The sequence below is a fragment of the Scylla paramamosain genome, chromosome 47 (assembly GCF_035594125.1).
Source record: "Scylla paramamosain isolate STU-SP2022 chromosome 47, ASM3559412v1, whole genome shotgun sequence".
Lineage (NCBI taxonomy): Eukaryota > Metazoa > Arthropoda > Malacostraca > Decapoda > Portunidae > Scylla > Scylla paramamosain.
In genome coordinates this window covers 4325300-4345487 of record NC_087197.1, presented here as the reverse complement: position 1 = coordinate 4345487, position 20188 = coordinate 4325300, and the positions used below count along the sequence as shown (strand labels likewise).

Genomic DNA, 20188 nt, shown 5'->3' with positions numbered 1-20188 from the left:
TACAGATATAGTAGTTATATTTTTATGCCCTAGATGATGACTGCACAGTACACAGCATTAGCACAGGTGAGTGACACACTGAAGGCACTTATGTACACTGGTTCAAGCTACACTGCAAATCAGTTTACGACATGGCATAGAAACGCAAGTCCATCATAACTCGAGGACTCCCTGTATGACTAATAATAATAACAATAATAATAATAACAACCATGAAATCATCCAAGAACCCCTGTATAGCTAGTAGTAATAATAATAACTACAATATCACTCACTGTAACACTTTGTTCTCTCTCCAGGAGCTGCTGTTCTGCGAGTCATGTGACCTGGTGTTCTGTACCCAGTGTAGCAATGGGTCACACCAGGGCAGCCCCGCCAGCTACCAACACACAGTCATCCCTCTCTCTATAGCCATCAAGCGCATGTCTGAGATACTCTGCTACAAGGCCAATGAATGCTACTCCAAGGTACAGGGCTGTGGGATGCTGTGGGTTGGGCTTGATTGGGCTGAAATGTGCTGTGGTGTGTTATTGATATGGCTTGGAGTGAAAGACAGTGGTGTATTGCTAATAGGACTATTTGGACTGAATGGGAGTTATATATATATATATATATATATATATATATATATATATATATATATATATATATATATATATATATATATATATATATATATATATATATATATATATATATATATATATATATATATATATATATATATATATATATATATATATATATATATATATATAGGGCTGGTTTGGGCTGAATGAAGTAGTGGTGTGTTGTTAATATTCTTGTTTGGGTTGGTTTGGGCTGAATGGGGAATTTTTTGTTACATGGACAGACAAACACCTTTTATAAAAAACACAGACAGGCAGACAGACAAACACTTCCTTCACCATTAAACAAGCCCTCTGGTCTGCCACAGCTGAACGAGGCGAGTGATGCAGTCCGTACGGAGATGCACCAGCTGGATCATGCTGCCGACGCCACCTTTGAGGAGGTGAACCGCGCCTTCCAGGCCATCGTGGATGTAATAGAGCAGCGGCGCGAGGCGGTGGTGGCAAATGTCAAGAAGATGCGCGATGAAAAGAAGAAAGTGTTGCAGGTGTGTGTGGTGGTGGTGGTGGTGGTGGTGAAGGGAGGAGGGGATGAAGGGTGAAGGTCTGCCTACACCAAGAAACATCGTTACTGTTTCTCAGATATTTCCCAAATGTTTGCAAAGGAAATTTGCAAATTTTTGCAGGAAGATGAATAAAGTACAGGATAGTAAGTACACACCACTTTTGAGACTAAAGGTAACACACACACACACACACACACACACACACACACACACACACACACACACACACACACACACACACACACACACACACACACACACTTGAATAACAAAAACTCAATATTCATGTGTGGTAACAAAGATGTGTTTGTTGGTTCAGGACCAGCTGGACATCATCGAGGGGGAGCGGCGCAAGGTGCAGCAGGAATGTGAGGGGCTGCAGTACCAGGTGGAGGTACGCAACATCACCAAGAAGATCGCCCACCTCAACACCAAGATTGACTCCCTGGCCACACTGGTGGAGCCGCGGGAGAACGCCTTCCTCAAGTTTGAGAACGGGCGGGGGGAGGCATTCGACCAGGTGCGGGCCACCATCGAGGACTACGGACGCGTGGCCACCAGTCGCACCTTCCCCAGCCTCTGCTTCATGAAGGCCAAGAAGGCCATGACTCACCTGCGCAGCGAGGTGCTGGTCACTGCCGTGGACTATGAGGGCCAGACGCAACAGGTGGGTGGCGACCCCATGGAGGCCACGGTCACCTCAGAGGCAGGGGACAATGTGGAGTGCCAGGTAGAGGACAACCAGGATGGCACGTACTCTGTGTTCTTCACGCCAGAGCAGGGCGGCAACCACAGCGTGGCAGTGCGGCTGTTCGGCCGGCCGGTGAAGGAGAGCCCCCTCACTGTGGAGGTGCTGGACGAACACAATCCAGAGACGGTGTATGGCTCGAGGGGCTCCGGCCGGGACCAGTTCCTGCAGCCTGTTGGCATCTGTCTGGATGAGGAGGGCTACCTGTATGTGGCAGACACCGGCAACTCGCGCATCAAGGTGCTTAGTCCGCAGCTGAGGGAGGTGCAGCACATTGTGGGGGATGCGCTGGAGGGCCGCAGCGTCACGGGCATCACGCGCACCCCGGCCGGCTCTCTCGTCTTTGTCAACTGGAGGAAACGGACGGTGACGGAGGTGACGTCCTCTGGCCAGCTGCTCTCCCAGTTCACCCATGACCGCCTGCAGGAGCCCACTGCCCTGGCTGTCAATGCCCTTGGGGAGATCCTGGTGGCAGACAATGCGGCAAACTCCATCTTTGTCTTCCTGGCCGGGGGGAAACTGGTGCGACACTGGGGCACCAAGGGCACCAAGCCAGGCCAGCTGGGGTCCGTGGCGGCCCTGTGCTGTGGCCCGGACAATGAAGTGGTGGTGGCTGACTCTAGGATACAAGTGTTTTCACCTGAAGGGCAGTATGTACGCACCATCTTTGAGACGAAAGGTAAGACAAACAAACACACACCAGAGTAACAAAACTGAACATATTTGAGTCATAACTAAAATTGAAAGACAAATTAATTTCCCTTTCCTTGTCAGTGATAAGTAAAACTAAAAGACGAACTCACTCCCTTCCTTCCATGCCCTGTGTGTCCACCAGGCAAAGGACCGAAGGGGACGTATGGCGGGCTGTTCCTGGACCCCCGAGGGCTGCTGCTAGCCACCCGGCAGGAGCGCAGTCACTCGTGCATACAGGTATTTGACTACACACTGGGCACACTCATATTCACTATAGACTCGCGGGAGGCCAAGCTGAAGCGTCCCTCAGGACTCGCTGCCACGCCGGATGGATATGTCATCATAGTGGACCTCGGCAATGACTGTGTCAAGAAATTCAGGTACATGTAGGCAGCTGAGGTCATCACCAGTGTTCCTGCTGCCCAGTTTGCCACACAGGTCACACCCTTGCTCACACCTGCGTCCCCTGCATCCCCTGTGTCTCTGTTCCCCTTTGCTGGCGTGGCGGTACTGGCAGGCTCATATGGCACCCTGGGAGGTGACCCGTTGGTAGTTACCGGCTTGTATTCCTAAGCACTTCAGCATCTCATCCGGACTTGTTTTGACAGGTTCCACTGGGTGTCATCAGGATTTTGAAGTGAGGGTTTGACAAGCACTCAGCATCATCAGCTGGAAAAAACACTCAGGAGAATCAGACAAATCATCCTACCTTTAAAAACTGTCCTGATGAGAGAGAAGAGAGCATTTAAGAATACAGACCGTTAAAAAACACACCCACTTCCATACTTCACTCTAGCACTGTCCTGTAGAATGTGAAGAACCGTATTATAGACCGTCAGGCCTAGCAATCTGATGACAAAGGGTTCCCAGGGTGTCCAGCCTTGCCCAGAGGTGAAGGAAGGGGAAGTCTCGTCCTCACTGTGGGTTCCGTCATGTCACCACAGTAAGGGTCCAGCAGGGGGGCTTGGCAGGGGTCATAAGGGTCTAGGGTCATCACCAGCACCGGCATTCCCTGTGTGTTCCTGTGGCTGCCCCTGTGTTGTCGAGCTGTTTCACTGATACTTGGTTTGTCCCTTAGTGTACACATTACTGAGACACATTACCCTCCACTCTCCTTATTTTGTAGCTTAGAAAAGACAAAAATTAATCAGTTTTCTTTTTTTTACTTATATATAGATCAGTTCAAGTGCTCAGAAAATACAAAATCAACCTATTATTTTAATTTCTAATATACACTTAGAAAAGACAAAATTAACCTCCTCTTTTTAATATATAAATTTTCTAGACTTACACTACAGTCAGATCCTTAATTTAGAAAAAACAAAATTAACTCATTCTTTTTTTTTTTTTTTTTTTTTTACGCTACAGTCACAGAGAATTGACCTATACTCTTTCTCTGTCAATCCATTTTCTTCCCAGTGCCCTGAATCATAAGGGACAAGTGTGTACCAGTGGAAGGGTCATTGTTGGGGCAGCCACTCCACAGCATAAAGACTTGTTCCTAAGGATAAGCTTGGTTTGGCCTCGCAGGGTCACTCGCTGTTCCGTAGTACCTCTATTTGCATCTCATTCTTAGGTTGTTCGTGCCGTTCCCTCCCGCAGGCTGCACACAGAGATGTTCACCGACTCGCTGGAATTGTTAGTTGGTGTGTTGCAGAGAAAGTGATCTCTGCTTTTGTGTTGTGTTGATGTCTCTCTCTGTTCATAGTGCTGGTGTGAATTTCATTGCCGTACTTAAGATTTTAGCTGCGGTACCTCACTGCCTGTAAGTGTTGGAGGAGAGGAAGTACTTATAACAAAATGGCCCTTGCATACTTAATGAAGAAATTTGGAATGTGCGTAACGGTTTCCATTAATTTTAAGCTCAATGTTGTCACTGCCTTTTAAGTATTCTGCTGCATTAGGGACAACAGTACTTAACATGAACTCCAGACACTAAAATGTACTTATAATTTTAAGCCCAGAATACATCCACTGCCTCTTGTGTTCAGACATTGTAGGGAACAGTACTTAACAAACAGTAACACGACCACCACACACTTCCATGACCTGACTCCAGCTCCCCTCCTCCACCTGGTACTCCTGAACACTTGTGCTACCAGTGCATCATGTAGAGGCAAGGCAGGCACAACATAACACAATATACACCCTTAATACTGTAGTTAAAGAGAAGCAGGCATAATAATAGACTTTTCATACGCCACAGAGCTCACATTCACAACAGTTTCCCAGCAATGATCAGCACTCCAGCCACTCAGTCAGTCAGCATTATATTAACCTTACATTACAAACCCCAACAGTCTTCAGTTTTCCAGCAATGCTCAACACTTAATCCCAATGTTAAAGAACCAGGCATTATATTAACCTTACATTACATTACAAACCCCCATAGTCTCCCGAGTTTAGTGTCACTCAAGGTCCTCATTTGCTCCATCTGTCAACAAAGGAGAAAGACGTGCGGTGAACATCTCTGGTGCGGTGTGTGGATGTGGCAGCATAACCAACGTATGTAAGAATCACTAGCAGAGACTCGCTGATGTAGATTACTGCTCAAGTTGTTGCAGACCAGATAATACTAGCAGGTTTTTTTGGGAGGGAGGGAGGGAGGGAGATACACAGGGGGAAGGAGGCTGGGTTGTAAGGGAAGAAGTAGAGGGGTTAGGGAGATGAGAGAATGGACTGCAAAAATGTAGGAAAGGAAAGGATAAGATAGAGGAGATAACTAAAGGATGTGAAAGATGATGTGGAGATGAATTGACAAGGTAAAATATGAGGATAAAGAAAGGAGGGAGCATAAGAAGAGATGAGAAGACAAAGTATAAAACATGTAAAGAGACAGGATAGAAGGGAGGGAGGATGGAAAACAAAGTATGAAAAGATGAGGAAGGGAAAGAACAAGGAGAAAAAAAAAAAAAGATATTATACCTCCAAATTCCAATATAGACCAAAGCTTTGAAACAAGGACCATATCTGTGTGTGTGTGTGTGTGTGTGTGTGTGTGTGTGTGTGTGTGTGTGTGTGTATCTATTAGGAGAGGACCAGTGTTCATATACGTAAAAGACCAGCGTAATCATGTAAACTTAAACGTGTGGAGGGGGTGGACCATTAGGTGTGTGTACTTAACGTCCAGCAAGGAGAGGAGGACATCTGCATAATCAAAAAGCACTGAGGTTGTGGTGTGTGTGTATGTGTGTGTGCGTGTCAGGGTGTGTCTTGTGTTGGGCAGAGGTGATGTGAAGTGTGTGTGTGTGTGTGTGTGTGTGTGTGTGACATGCGGTTTGTGTAAAATTACTTTTTTTGATCTCGACTTTCGTTTTTCCAGTAGGGCAGTTGTGGGTGACTGTGAATTGGTGTGTTGCTGCTGTTTTCATGTTTTGCAGGGTTACTGTGATTGGGAAATTGAAAAGTTTTCCTGCTGTGTGTGATTGGAAAGTTGAGAAGTTGCTTTGTTTTCATGATTGGTTGAGAAATTGAGAAGTTTGGATGTGATTGGGATATTGGGAAGTGTTGCAGGGTTGTCATGATGTGGAAAGTTGAAGTTTTGCTTTGCTTTCATGACTGGCTCCTCTCCCTGGGCTGTCATGTCTGTCAAACGTAAACAGGGGACAAATCAAGGAGTCTTTAACTATCTTGCTGTAAATAGGGAAGTTTTGCAGTGTGTTCATGACATGGTAAACTGAGTTGTTTTGTTTCCATAACTGGTTTCTCTTGTTGGGATGTCACGTCTGTCAGGAAAACGTAAACGGGATAAATGAGTGTCCCCAGTTTTCGTGACGTAAATTGACCTCATGGCTTATACGCTGAACTCCGAGGCTGTACTACGCATTATATTCTCACCTAGATGTTAAAAAAAAAAAAAAAAGGCTAGTGGAGGTAAAAGTGTCAGTTTATTGGAAGTTCACTACATATTGCTGTTTTCCGTATCACCGCATTGCCATTTTTCTATAACCTCACATTCCTTTTTTTGTACTTTTGTAGGCTCAGCACGTAGGTATGATTCTACAATGCTCGTATAACGCTACACTCAGTCAGACAGTCACTGCAGCATTCTGGACATCACATTCCTTCGTTTTATTATGACGTGTAAATGTCTGTGTGTTATCAAGACTACACACACACACACACACACACACACACACACACACACACACACACACACACACACACACACACACACACACACACACACACACCCATAATAGTGTCCCAAGCACAGCCAACTCATCTCTTACATTCTCAGGTCAGAAAAGTGTCCATCCCAAGACATGCTCACGGCCACACAGAGCAGGGCATCCAGGGGCATTGTTGGGGTAGGAGGAGTAAAACAGAAATGAGGAAACTGAGCAGGGAGAGTGAGGAAGAGTTAACATAGAGAAAGAGTTAAGTGAAGGATAATGTAGAAACAAGATGTGTGATAAAGTACTATGTTAAAGAATAGAGTGATGATTAGATATACAAGGAGATCAGTAGATTATAAAAAGATGTGATTGAAGGAAAGAGAAATTTGATACGTCAGCTGCTGGGAAAGTTATAAATGAGGAAATAGTGCAAGTCAAGTGCCACAGGAGTTAAGTAGATCATCAGCAACCAGGAAAATTAAGGAAAATGAGGGAAAAGACCAATACACACCAGAAAAATTATGATAGCTGGCAAGAAAGATGAAAACACAATACTCACACACACACACACACACACACACACACACACACACACACACACAGACACACATCATCTCCTCAGAGCAAATGTGTGTCTATTTTATGCACCAGATTTCAAGTAAACGATGAATATTTGCACCTACTTGAGTGTCTTAGTGTGAACAGAATATACTTATTGGGAGATAAACAAGGAGGGAGAGAGAGAGAGAGAGAGAGAGAGAGAGAGAGAGAGAGAGAGAGAGAGAGAGAGAGAGAGAGAGAGAGAGAGAGACTGGGAATAGTAGGGAGAAAAAAGAGAGAGTTGAAATTGTACAGGGGTTTTCAGGCTAAGTTATATAGAGAAATGTATGTTTATGTTGTACTTATTAAAACCAATCACTTGGGATGGGTTGGTATAATATTGGGCTCAGGATAGAGAGAGAGAGAGGGTAACAACTGTACAGGGGTCATCAGGAGAGGTTACATAGAGTAGTGGTGTTTGTTTACGTTGATGTACTTATTAATTAAAACTGATTTGTTAGGTTGGCTTGGTATAGGATGACTGATGTATGTTTAGAATGTATTGAAATTGATTGGGTTGGGTTGGTATTACATAAGGGTCAGGATAGCTGGGTACGTTAAGAATGTTGATGTACGTATTTAAGTTTCTTGGGTTGGGTTGGCATTACGTTGGGTTCAGGATATATGGTAACAAGGAACTGGGTGTTATATACGTACTTGTGAATTGTAATTATTGTACTTATGCCATTCGTTTCTTGGTATTAGGATTAAAAGAACAGTTACCTGAAAAAAAAGTACATAAGTTTAACCAAAGAGTAAGGAGAAATTCATGACGTCTTTTTGTAAAGGGATGAGGAGATGAGAGATGCAGTAGTGATATGTATGAATGTACTTGTGACAGAAACTAATGGGTGAAAGTTCAAGTAAGCATTGTGTGAGTCAAGGTGAATAAGTGGTTAGAGGGTGGTTCAAAGTTATGTAGAGCTAGTTTTGAAGTACGCATTACACACTTAATGTACTTTGATAAATTAGTGGAATTTTTGAGTTTTAGCATTACAAGAGTTGAAGTGAACAAGAAACAGATTGCAGGATTAATGAAGGGAACAATTTAAAGTTACTCAGAGCCTGTTTTGAATTACGCTTTATGAATTCAGTGTACTTACGACAAATTAACAGGTGAATTTTTTTTTTTAGTTTTAGCATTGCAAGAGTTGAACAAGAAAAAGATTGCAGGATTAAAGAGGAGAACAATTCAAATTTACCTAGAGCTAAGTTTGAAATACACATTATGAACTCGGTGACAAATTAACAGGTGAATTCTTTTGAGTCTTAGCACTGCAAGAGTTGAGATGAGAAAAGACACATCAGAGGATTATAAAACAAGACAACAGAGAGTCATTTAGAGCCAGTTTCAGACCAGTACACATGTCCTCAACGTACTTATGGCAAATTAACATGTGATTTTTTTTTTTTTGGGGGGGGGGTGGATTAGCATCGCATGAGTTAGGGTGAAGAAGAAAAAAAATTACGGACAATTCCAAAGATGTATAGATACAAATTGAAACTCTGAATTGTGCCGTCACTATACTTGTGAGAAATCAACAAGTGAATACTTATATTTTAGTATCACACGAGAGTAAAAAAAAAAAAAGATAAATGGAATAGGCTGGCATTTCAAGATTACGTATATCTTATTTCAAAACGGGCAGTACAAGTTACTACGACGTCTAAAATCAAGGTGACGTAAACTAACTTAACCTAACCTAATTGGCTTTGGCCGTTCATCTCAGGAGGCTTGGTGTACCTTAGTGAGTGGTTAGGCAAGGGGGAGGGGTAGTAGAGTGGTGTGGTAGTGATGGCGGTAGTGGTAGTGATAGTAATAGTAGTAAGGGTCATGTTAATTTAAGCCTGGGTGGAAAAAAAGTAGTTAACATTTTAAGGGAGTGCATAGTAGTAGTAACAGTAGTAGTAGTGATGTTTGTAGTGATAATAGTATAACTAGTAACATTTCCTATAGTAGTAGTAGTTGTTATTTTAGTAATCTTCCCAATAGTAGTAGCCATAGTAGTTTGAAAAGTACCCTGTGAATAAAGAAAAAAAAAATCGTTACTTTACCTACTACATAATAACTACATAAACAAACCCTCTTCCCTGAGACTACATAGACCACTCCTCAGCAGACATACCAATCAGTGCAAAGTACGTTTTAGCTAGTTAGTCCTGTAGACTCGTGGCCGCGGTACCTGTAGGAGGCATAGAGGAGGCATAGGAGACTTGAAATACAATAAGATACATAAAAGGCATTCTTGTTGCTGAGTTTTCAATTTAGAAAGTCTTGCGTTTTGTTGCTGCTGCTGGTGTTGTGTTTAGAGTGTTCTGTAGTGTGTGTATGTGTGAATGTGTTTGGTGTAGGGAGGTGTGTATCTGTGTGTTCATGATAACTCACACTTGTTACATTGACAGACGTAATGATGGACAACATAACCAGGAATGTATTCTCAAGACATTTCTCAAATTTTAGACTCCTTTTGTCTCTCCCCTCACTTTTTCTTCTTTTTATTTTCTTTAATGGACTGGCACCTCAATGGGCTTTTCTTGGCCTTGACCAGTACTCCTCTGGCATAACAAACTAACGATAGTGAAATATATCACTCTCAGGTTCTCATCTCGACTAACTTCAACGGGCTGTGATGGATGTTGTCAGGGCATGCATGGGTGATAATGTATTGTGAAAGGCCTTCGTAGTGACGTATTAGCTGTCAAGGGTCTTCATAGTGAATGTTGTGAGGATTTCCAAGGGTTTTCATGATTGCAGTGGTTATTTAACAAGGGCTGTGCATCATTGAAGGGAAGAACACCCATGACAACCTGACCAGTCATTGCTATGCTCTGGAAGTAGTTAGTGTGAGAACAAAAGCTTTCATTAATGACTCTTACTTCACTACAACTACAGGTCCCATAAAGCATACATACATACATACATACAGGACATTACAAGCTTCACTGAATCCTGTAAAAATAATAATAGATGAAATAGGTAAAATACATACAAACATACACCCCTCACTAAGCACACACACACACACACACCTAAAAGAGAGAGAGAGAGAGAGAGAGAGAGAGAGAGAGAGAGAGAGAGAGAGAGAGAGAGAGAGAGAGAGAGAGAGAGAGAGAGAGAGAGACCAACCAGCAGCTTTAATAGGATAAGGGTGAAAAAAAAAAAGGCATCAAACATTCATTTATCCAAGAGGTTACTGAAAAAAAATACCCAACAGTGCATAGTGGAGATACACTTGCACAAATGAGGTGTAACCCACACAGACACAGGCAATGATGTTCCTGAATGTAAAGAGAGAGAGAGGGAGCGGAGGTGTGGTGTGAATGAGGCATGGAGCGTGTGGGGAAGGTGAAGGAGGAGTGATTGGGAGAGTTTACTTGAGTTTGGTTAAGTTGTTGGGTCCTTTGTGCTCCTCTGGGCCTTGTTCAGTGTGTTAGGCAAAGGAGGAGTGATGGGAAGAGTTTACTTGAGTTTGGCTAAGTTGTTGGGTACTTTATGTTCCTCGTGAATTGATAGACAAAGCATATTACTGACTCTTGCGCCTTTTTACTCGTGTACATCAGTAAAAGACGCCAAGAAGATAAGACTGCAAGAGGGTGAAGAATTGAAAAGGTGTAAGACAAAGAAACTCTAGAAAAGATTGTGTTCTGAAGAGAGTGAATAGATAGACAAAGCATATTACTGACTCCTGCACCTTGCTAATATACATATGTTAAAAAAAAAAAAAAAAGGAGCTATGAATTGAAAAAAAAACATAAGGTAAAGAAACCCAAGAAAAGATTGCATGTAAGTTTTGAAGAGAGCGGACAGATAGCGTATTACTGATTTCTGCACCTTGCAAACATATATATACCATTAAAAAACACCAATAAGAGTGCTGAGAGTTGAAAAGATGCAAAACAAAATGAAACGCAAGAAAAGATTATGTGTGAGTTTCCAAGAGAGCGAACAGATAGACAAAGCATATTACTCTTACGCCTTGTTGCTGTAGTACACATACCAGGAGCCCTATAAAGAATTCCTGGTACTAATATTATAAACGTACTACTTCCCAGATCACCTTCACTTATCACCTGCTGTATATTTTGGCCATGACGTATAGTGGCCCCTAACATTTCGTATTGTCACTAAGTTGTTTTTAGCATTAAGGTTATGTGTGGCTTCGTTTTTTTCTCTCTATTTATTTTCTTTCCCACCTAAGTGTGTCTAGCTTGCTGCTTTATATTTATGGGCATATGATTGGTGTACAGTAGTATTTTTGTATGTTTTATTGTGTTTTTTGCATTGTTTTTATTCCTGTAGGTGTTGATGAGGATGGGGTTTGTGCACGGCTTGGTCACTGGTGTGTTGGTGTGCAGTTCACAGGTGGTGTGGTGTTGTGTGGTGTTGTTAGACTCACTAGAGGCTCGGTTTGTCTGGTTCTTGTGTTTATGTGTTCTTAGTACCTTTTTATTCTCTTCCTGTGAGCTTTTTTTACTGTCAATACTTCATTTTGTATTTTTGTATTTTTGTATCTACTATTTTTTTTGTCTTCCTCTCCTCCCAATTTTTTTTTTTTATCATCAGTGCTTTGTTTTGTATGATTTTGTATTTCTTTTACATACTTTAAGTTTTTTTATACCGTCAGTGCTTTCTTTTATATTTTTTGTATTTTCTTACGTACTCTTAATTTTTTTTTCACATTTGCTTTCGTTTTTGTTTTTGTTTTACTTTTTATTTTTTGTGTCTGTGTTTACCAGTTGCTTTCTTTTTTATGTAGGTGTTAGCAGTGTTAGGTTTTGCTGTGTTTTTCTTAAGTACTTTATATCAGTTTTGTAAATGGAGAATATGGTGAGCTTTTTTTTTTTTTTTTTTTATGGTTAGATTTACAATTTTTTTAATGTTTTCTTCTTAGTGATTTTATAAGTTTACACTTTTTATTTTACATCCTTTTTCCATATTCATTTCAGCATATTTATGTTATCTGCTTCATCCTTATTTATTTCTGATTTCATTCAACAATGTTTTTGTTTCTTTTCATTTTCCCAGCAGTTATCATAAATTCATTCCTTTCCTTTATTTTTATTCATTTTTATTCATAGATTTTTCCATATTCATCTGTCTTAATTTTCCATTTACACCATTTTCTCCATTTTTATTTATTAAACTTTGTTTATTGTTTTCATCCTTAGTGCACACCTTTCCTTTATTTCATTATTTTTTTATATATAGATTTTTCTGTATTGAATCTTAGTCTTTATTTTTAGCTTATGTTATATCCATTCTTATTTATTTTCATCCCAATCTTAATTCTCGAGTTACATTATTTCTCATTCTTATTTATTTTCATCTTAGTCCTACTTTCCCAGTTACTTTATTTCTCATTCTTATTTATTTTTCACGTAGCTTTCATTTCCCAGTTACATTATTCCTCATTCTTATTTATTTATTTTTTTCTGTCTTAATTTCCCACCTGGTATCTCCATTCCTATCTTTCTTTTTTTTTTTTGTCGCAATTTCTCATTCTGATTTATTTTCATTTCACTCTTAATTTCCCACTTGATATCTCAATTCTTATATCTATATATATATATATTTTTTTATTTATTTATATTTCTTCTCACAGCCATGTTCCTCATGTGACTCAATTGATGTACGATAATAGCACGTACCGTTGTGTTGCCATAGAGAGGCGAGGCCGCTGGGCAGGTCACTCCTTGATATCGAATCTCACCTCAGAACTCAACCTTGCCTTATCCAGAATTCATTAAAATGTTTTTTTTTTCTTTTTCTTTTGTTTTTTTGTTATCCTTGTTTTTTTTTTTTTTTCTTCCTTCCTTTTCTTCTATTTTTTCTTTTTTCCTCTTCATCTTCACCCTCATCTTCATCTTCATCATCATCTTTTACCTTTTTTTCCCTTTCTAGTCTTTCCATCCATAACATACTAGTTCTAATAATAACCTCTTCGAAATGGGGAAGATGGCATACTATTATTATCACTATTATTACCTTTATTATTACCAATGCTAGTTCCCTCTATAATCACATGTTGTATGGGTTGTATTTTTGCCTTCCTCTATTGTATACTCAGCCATCTATCACTTGACATAGAGAAGCGTGCCAAAGATTTATTGCACATACTATTTTATACCTTTGTGTGTATTTGTATGTGTGTGTGTGTGTGTGTTTTAGTTTGTCTGTCTGTCTGTCTGGTCACATCACTGCATATTCCATCAGAGAGAGAGAGAGAGAGAGAGAGAGAGAGTTTAAGCATTATCTTCTAAAACCTCAATGTACTGTACTTTACTGTTTTAAAATGTCACTCATGAATTAGTTTATACAATATACATGTAGGAAATAGGTGAATAGAAGGTAAATAGCACCAACTCAATTATTTACTCATTCACCCACACCATTTTTTTCTATGATTCTTTGTTCTCTCATCTCTCTCTTTTTTCCCTTCACTCGCTTGTTCTTTTCTTTCCTTTGCTTCCTCATCTCCTTTTCTCACTCACTCTCACTCTCTTACTCCTTTCCTGCCTTCTTTCTTTTTCTTCTTTCCTTTCTTCTTTCCCTATCTCCTTTCATCACTCACTCACCCACTTTCTAAATACTCCCTCTTCCCTTGACATATTCACTCCATCACTCACTTCAACATGGCCTCTCACTCACTCACCAATACAAACATTCTCTTTTGCACTTAGTCACTCCTCACTCACACACACACACTGCCTCACTCACTCACTCACTCACTCGCATTTCTATCACGTTCTGTCTCCATCAGCCCAGAAACACAGTTCATAAATGACAAATTGTTGTTGTTATTGTTGTTGTTGTGGCTATATACACTCGCTTCCTTCCATGCACTCAGTGAATGATATCAAATGTATGTGTATATGTGTGTTTGAGAGAGAGAGAGAGAGAGAGAGAGAGAGAGAGAGGAGTTTGATGAATTCTTAAATATTGAGTAATGAATTGTGTGGTTGATAGGAAGAGGAAAGGAAGAAAAGAATAAGAAAGAAAATATAGAAAGAAGAATAAGAGGAAGAGGGAAGGGAAAGAGATAGAATAAGAGGAAAAAGGAAAGGAAGAAAGAATGCAAAGAAAAGGAAAGGAAGAAAAATAAGAAAGAAAATATAGAAATAGAAGAATAAGAGGAAGAGGGAAGGGAAAGAGATAAAATAAGAGGAAAAGGAAAGGAAGAAAGAATACAAAAAAGAGGAAAGGAAGAAAAAATGAAAAAAATATAGAAAGAAGAATGAAAGGAAGAGGAAAGGGAGAAAGATAGAATAAGAGGAAAAGGAAGCAGAGGAAGGAATAATAGGCAAGTGTTGTCTTTGGAGGGACTTTGGAATGTGGGGAGAGGAGGAGGAGTTAGGAGAACAGGTAGACAGGAGTGTGAAAGAGTGTTTAGGTATAGATGAAAAGAAAGAAGAGGAGAAAGAGGAAGGATCAGGAAAAAAATAGACAATTAGGAAAGTGGAGGAAAGAAGCTGAGGAGGACAGGGATGAGAAAAGAGAAAGAGGCAGAAGAGGAGGAAGGAATGATATGAAAAGTGTTCTCTGGCAGGATCTTACGCACTGAATATATGAGATAAGGCATTTCGCAGGTGAATGAGGAATATGACTACGACGGGAATAAACTATGATATGAATGCGAAAAAAATATGAGCTTTTGAGTGAGTTTGCCACTGTGTCTGTAAGCAATAGAGGCTGTTTCTGTTGCACCAAAGGAAAGAATGATTACAAGTGGTTTAGCAGTTTAGCAGTTAGTGTGAGGAATGGTCTACATTTAACAATCAAACAAGACGTAATAAAAAAGTTTGACTATAAATATAACAAAATAGAGACAGGAAAGTTAACAGCCAAGCAAGGACTGATAAGGAGTGCCTTGTATGTGGGTTTTGTAGTCAGCACAAGAAACAGACTAGACATTTCACGACTGAATAAGAAATACCAAAAACATGTGATCTGTTGAGTCAGTCCAGTGCGTGAGAAAGAGACTGCTTATTTCACAGCCAAACAAGGAAATGATAAAGTGCATCTTTTATCATAGTCTTTTTGTGGTTAGTGTGTGAAAAAAACATTATTTCACAGCTGAACAAGAAATACTAAAAAAAAAAATGTGATCTTTTGAGCCAATTTTTGCTATAAATGTGAGAAAAGAGGCTGGTTCTTTCACACCCAAGGAAGGAATTATAAAAGAGTGTGAGAAACAAACTGTATTTCACAACCAAAGAATACTGAAAAAAAAGACTGAATTTTCACTATTAAATGAGAAAAGACACAAGGCAAAGCAAAGAATGGTAATAAGTACCTTGTATGTGAGTCTTTTCTCCGGTTAGCATGAAAGACAACCCAGATATTTCACAACAAGGAGCTACAGAGTGAAAGAAACATAGGAGTAATTTTCTCCATACTTTAACTTCCTGTCAGTGTGTGCTTGCAGGGGTGGGGCACAGGAGAGCTGCACCACTGCCTAGTAAAAGCTGCCTCACCTGACTGTGTTTGGTGCAGCTTCTGGCGGGCACATGTCTAAACAGCAAGCTTTTGGTGTAATGTATCTGTGTGTGTCAAGAAAACATATCCTCAATTTTGTGTCAGTGGTAACTTGTGCATCGCTTTGGAGGGAGGGAGGGAGTGTAGAGAGATGCTGATGGAAGGAAGGTAGGAAGGTAAGAAGGAAGGAAAGGTTGTGTGGTTAAGGTAGAGGCTGTAATGCTTTTAAAGATAGAAGGAGGGAAGGAAGGATGTTTTGACCAAGGTGAAAACTAGTATTTTGTGAAGGAAAGGGAAGGAAGGAAGGAAGGAAGGAAGAGCTTGAAGGTTGAGATAAAAGCTGTAATATTTAAAAGGAAGGAAGAAAGGAGCTTGATGTAGAAACTGTGATGTTTGTTGATAAGAAAATAAGGAAAAAATTGAGGAAAGAAGATACACATAGATTAAAATGCAAACTAAGAAAGTAAAGGAAGTAAAATAAGAGAGAGAGAGAGAGAGAGAGAGAGAGAGAGAGAGAGAGAGAGAGAGAGAGAGAGAGAGAGAGAAGGACATTATAACAAACAGCATCAGAGCAAATGAACGCCAGAAATGCTATATCTATACCTACTGCCATAAGTAAGAAGCAAACTACGTAGTGATACCATAACAAAAACAGTGATAGATATAACTAAGAACTGTTCATATGCATAACTAGCTTACAGTTGATAGAGGAGGTAATAATAACTAATCATACTGCCATTGATAACTATAGCACACCTTGTATCCTCCATTTTTGTGCCCATAAGGTGAATTACAGACACCATAATGTTACATATCGGAAGTTTTGTGTTTTGTGTCGGCTGAGTGTGAATGAGAGGAAGGAACTGGTGAAGGGGAAGAGAGGAGAACAGTACAAGAGTGAGAAATAAAGGAATGGGGAGAGTTTTGATTGTAAGGAAATATAAGAGGGAAAGCTAATTAATGAGGGTAAAAAAAAATAAAGTAGCGGTTATTGGAAGGAAGAAATTGGAAGGGTGAAAAGGGGGAGAAATTAGAAGAAAGGGTGATGAAGGTGATGAAAGAGAGAAAGGAAATTAGAGAACAAGATTGAAATGAAAATAAGAAAAAGGGAAAGAAATTGAAAGTATATCAGAGATAGATTAGAAAAAAAAAGTGTGAAATGAAAAAAAAATAATAGAAGATATTAAAGAGTAGCAAAATTTGGAAAAAAGTGAAGGGAAATAAAGTAAAATAAAATGAAAAGATAAATGAAGAAATAAAAAAAGAGAGGAAACAAATAAAAAGAATAGAAAGAAAGAACAAATTAAGTAAATAAAATGAAAGAGAACCATGAAGATGAAGATACAATAAATACATGAAAATAATGATGAAAGGAAAAGAAGATGAAGATTAGTCATAATGTTCCACCAATAAATAAAGATAATAACAAAAGGGAAAGATAATGAAGAAGGTTGGTAGCAATGTTTGGCCACCACTCTTCCTCAGCCTGTTGTTGCATCTTGTCTGTAGATGAGATTCAGAGAGTTTACAGATGGCGAATCATAGAGTAAGTTTTAATAGATAGCTAGTTAGTAAAAGTAATGCATTTTTCTCCATTATATCATGTGCAGAGTTTCATTGGTGTGTGTGTGTGTTTTGTCGGACAGTTTAAGAACATAACAAAAAAGGGAAGTTGCAAGAAGCCATCAGGCCTACGTGTGGCAGTCCCTGTATTTTATCTACACACACACATACACACACACATACATACACACACACACACACACACACACACACACACACACACACACACACACACACACACACACACACACACACACACACACACCATGCTATATAGATAATAAAATCAAGGTTTCAAATAGATGGAGAGAAATGTAATATAAAAATTCTAACTGACTTCACCACCACCACCACCACCATGCATTAGGCACATCACAGTAATAACACACCACAGTTCACCACCACACCAGGAATCTCTCTCAGCATCACCACACTGTTTGTCATCACCATTGCAATTACGTTCTGTGTGTGTGTGAGTGCATCTACATCCCCACCATCTATCATTATCAATCACTCGTGGTGGTCTATTATTATTATTATTATTATTATTATTATTATTATTATTATTATTATTATTATCATCATCATTATCATTATTATTATTATTATTATTATTGGTGTTGTTTCTGCATATCACTTGTATTTCTAGGGAGTGTCACGTGTGGATTTTTACGTACAATAATTCTGTGTCTTAAATATCTTTGTATCTTATCTTGGCTATTTTCAACAGCGTCTGGATATTGGGGTTTTCACGGGTGTTTTCTTCATTCCTGCGACAGTTTAACAGGCCGCAGTGGAAGTTATTGGGGTTTTCAAGAGGGTTTTCGTGATTCTGGTGATAGGAGAAATATATGCCGTGCTATCAGCCTCAAAAAACACCCATGAAAATTATACTAATTATCTCTGTGGCCATGGAAAATAGCCCGGATGAGAGAGCGCAGGGTTTCAAAATACAAACCAAGCCTAACACAACATTCATTCCCATTACTGCTCATTCACTTTTCCCAAACAGTCACCTCTTCATTGCCACGTTGTCTCCTATGCATTCCAGAGTTATACAGTTTGATGCATCTATATAGTGTTTTTGTTTAATGTTTCGTGTTTTTCATCTTGTGTTTGCGTTTTCCATTGTTTTCTGTGTTGCGTCTCAGAGTGTTACCGGATGAGCAACAAATACATGGCAGTTTCATTAAGTGTTAGAAGAATAGGTAGACAGGAGTGTGAAGCAGTTTTAGGTGTGGGAAAGAAGAGAAAGAAGAATTGGGAGAAAAGATAGGAAAGTGCAGGAAAGAAGCAGAGGAGAACGAGGATGAGAAGAGAGAAAGAGTTAGGAGGGAAAAGTTATATATGGAGGTGAAAAAGGGATGTAATGAAAATAGGTAAGGGAAAAGAAAAGAAGCTAGAAGAAAAGGAAAAGTGGGATGAAAAGTAGAAAAAAGATGAAAGATGGAGATAAACCAATGGAAATACAGAAAGGAAAAAAAAAAAAAAAACAAGACTAGAAAAGAAAGAAAATAATATAAAGAAAAAGGAAGAAAATATTGATAGGAAAGTTAATGTAGGCTGTAACACAAAACTATAATCTATATTATTCAATTATTTTACCAGGCAAAGAATCCAAATGCAAAAAAAGGCAACCAGATCCCACTAAAAGATGTAGATCCTAATGAAAGCTACCAGATCGTATTAAAAGCTATTAGATCCTATTAGAAATTACCTGAGCTTAGTAAATGGTGCCAGATCTTAATAGCTACCATATCCTATAAAATGTTACCAGATCCTACTTAAAGTTACCAAATCCTATTAAAAACTACTATAAGCTACAATAGGAGATGGTGAGAAGTCGTTCCTATAATTTTCATGTTCTATCATTCCTTTATATTTTGTATTCTTTTATTTGTTTTATAGTTTTATTTATTCATTGATCTCCACTCGCTAAAAGAAGAAGAAGAAAAAAAAGCATTCCCTAAGCATTTAAATTCAGAACGATTGGAAAACAATGATGGTGGATATGTATTTATATTGAAGAAAGAGAAAAAAAAAGTAAAAGATAAAATATATACCTTCATCTATAAGTGAAAAGTTGTATTTGCTATTGATGAACTAAATAACGAGTGATAAAATGAAGAAATGTTAGAAGAAATGGATAAATGAGAGAGAGAGAGAGAGAGAGAGAGAGAGAGAGAGAGAGAGAGAGAGAGAGAGAGAGAGAGAGAGAGAGTTTTATCCCTAGAATATTCACCTAATAATCAATCTTTCTGCCATGTACTGTATGTATGTCACGTTTTGTATTGCCATGTATTTCCCATGTTCTATTTCACACATTTGTACAGATTATTTAATATAAGTCTTTCCCGTTTTCTCTCACGGTCACATTAATTAGGAACTTGAGGGTTGGTTCTTTTTAGGCAAGCCCCACTCATCTCTATTATTATTATTATTATTATTATTATTATTATTATTATTATTATTATTATTATTATTATTGTTACTTTGATATGATGTGAAATGCTGTACTTATTATAGAGCATTGTAATAAGAGAATAATTAAAAAAAATCTTAACTGTCTAGTCAGATTACAAAATAAAATGATTGTTGACATGTTGGTGCGAGTTTTCATGTTACCTTCTCTGTGTGTGTGTGTGTGTGTGTTCTCTTTTCTTTTTATTCTTTTCTCCCCCCAGCCATATTTACTTCTTTTTTTCCTTTTTCCACAAGCTTTCTATTTTTCTTTTTTTTCTTCAAAAGCTTTTGTTTTTTATATTTTTTTTTTCTCAACCACCTTATTCTCTCTCTCTCTCTCTCTCTCTCTCTCTCTCTCTCTCTCTCTCTCTCTCTCTCTCTCTCTCTCTCTC

General features: G+C 39.1%; 1 protein-coding gene across 8 annotated transcripts in view; it reads left to right on the top strand.

Moving 5' to 3' along the window:
- LOC135094867 (tripartite motif-containing protein 2-like) overlaps nucleotides 1-19553 on the top strand; it is a 33288-nt gene extending 13735 nt beyond the window's left edge. For all 8 annotated transcript variants that reach the window (XM_063995334.1, XM_063995332.1, XM_063995337.1 and 5 more), the window contains 4 exons: nucleotides 300-467; nucleotides 938-1117; nucleotides 1455-2562; nucleotides 2719-19553. In XM_063995334.1, coding sequence (XP_063851404.1) covers nucleotides 300-467; nucleotides 938-1117; nucleotides 1455-2562; nucleotides 2719-2966 — 1704 coding nt within the window. In that variant the 3' untranslated portion in view covers nucleotides 2967-19553. The remainder of the gene's footprint in view (nucleotides 1-299; nucleotides 468-937; nucleotides 1118-1454; nucleotides 2563-2718) is intronic.
- Nucleotides 19554-20188: the final 635 nt, after the last annotated feature.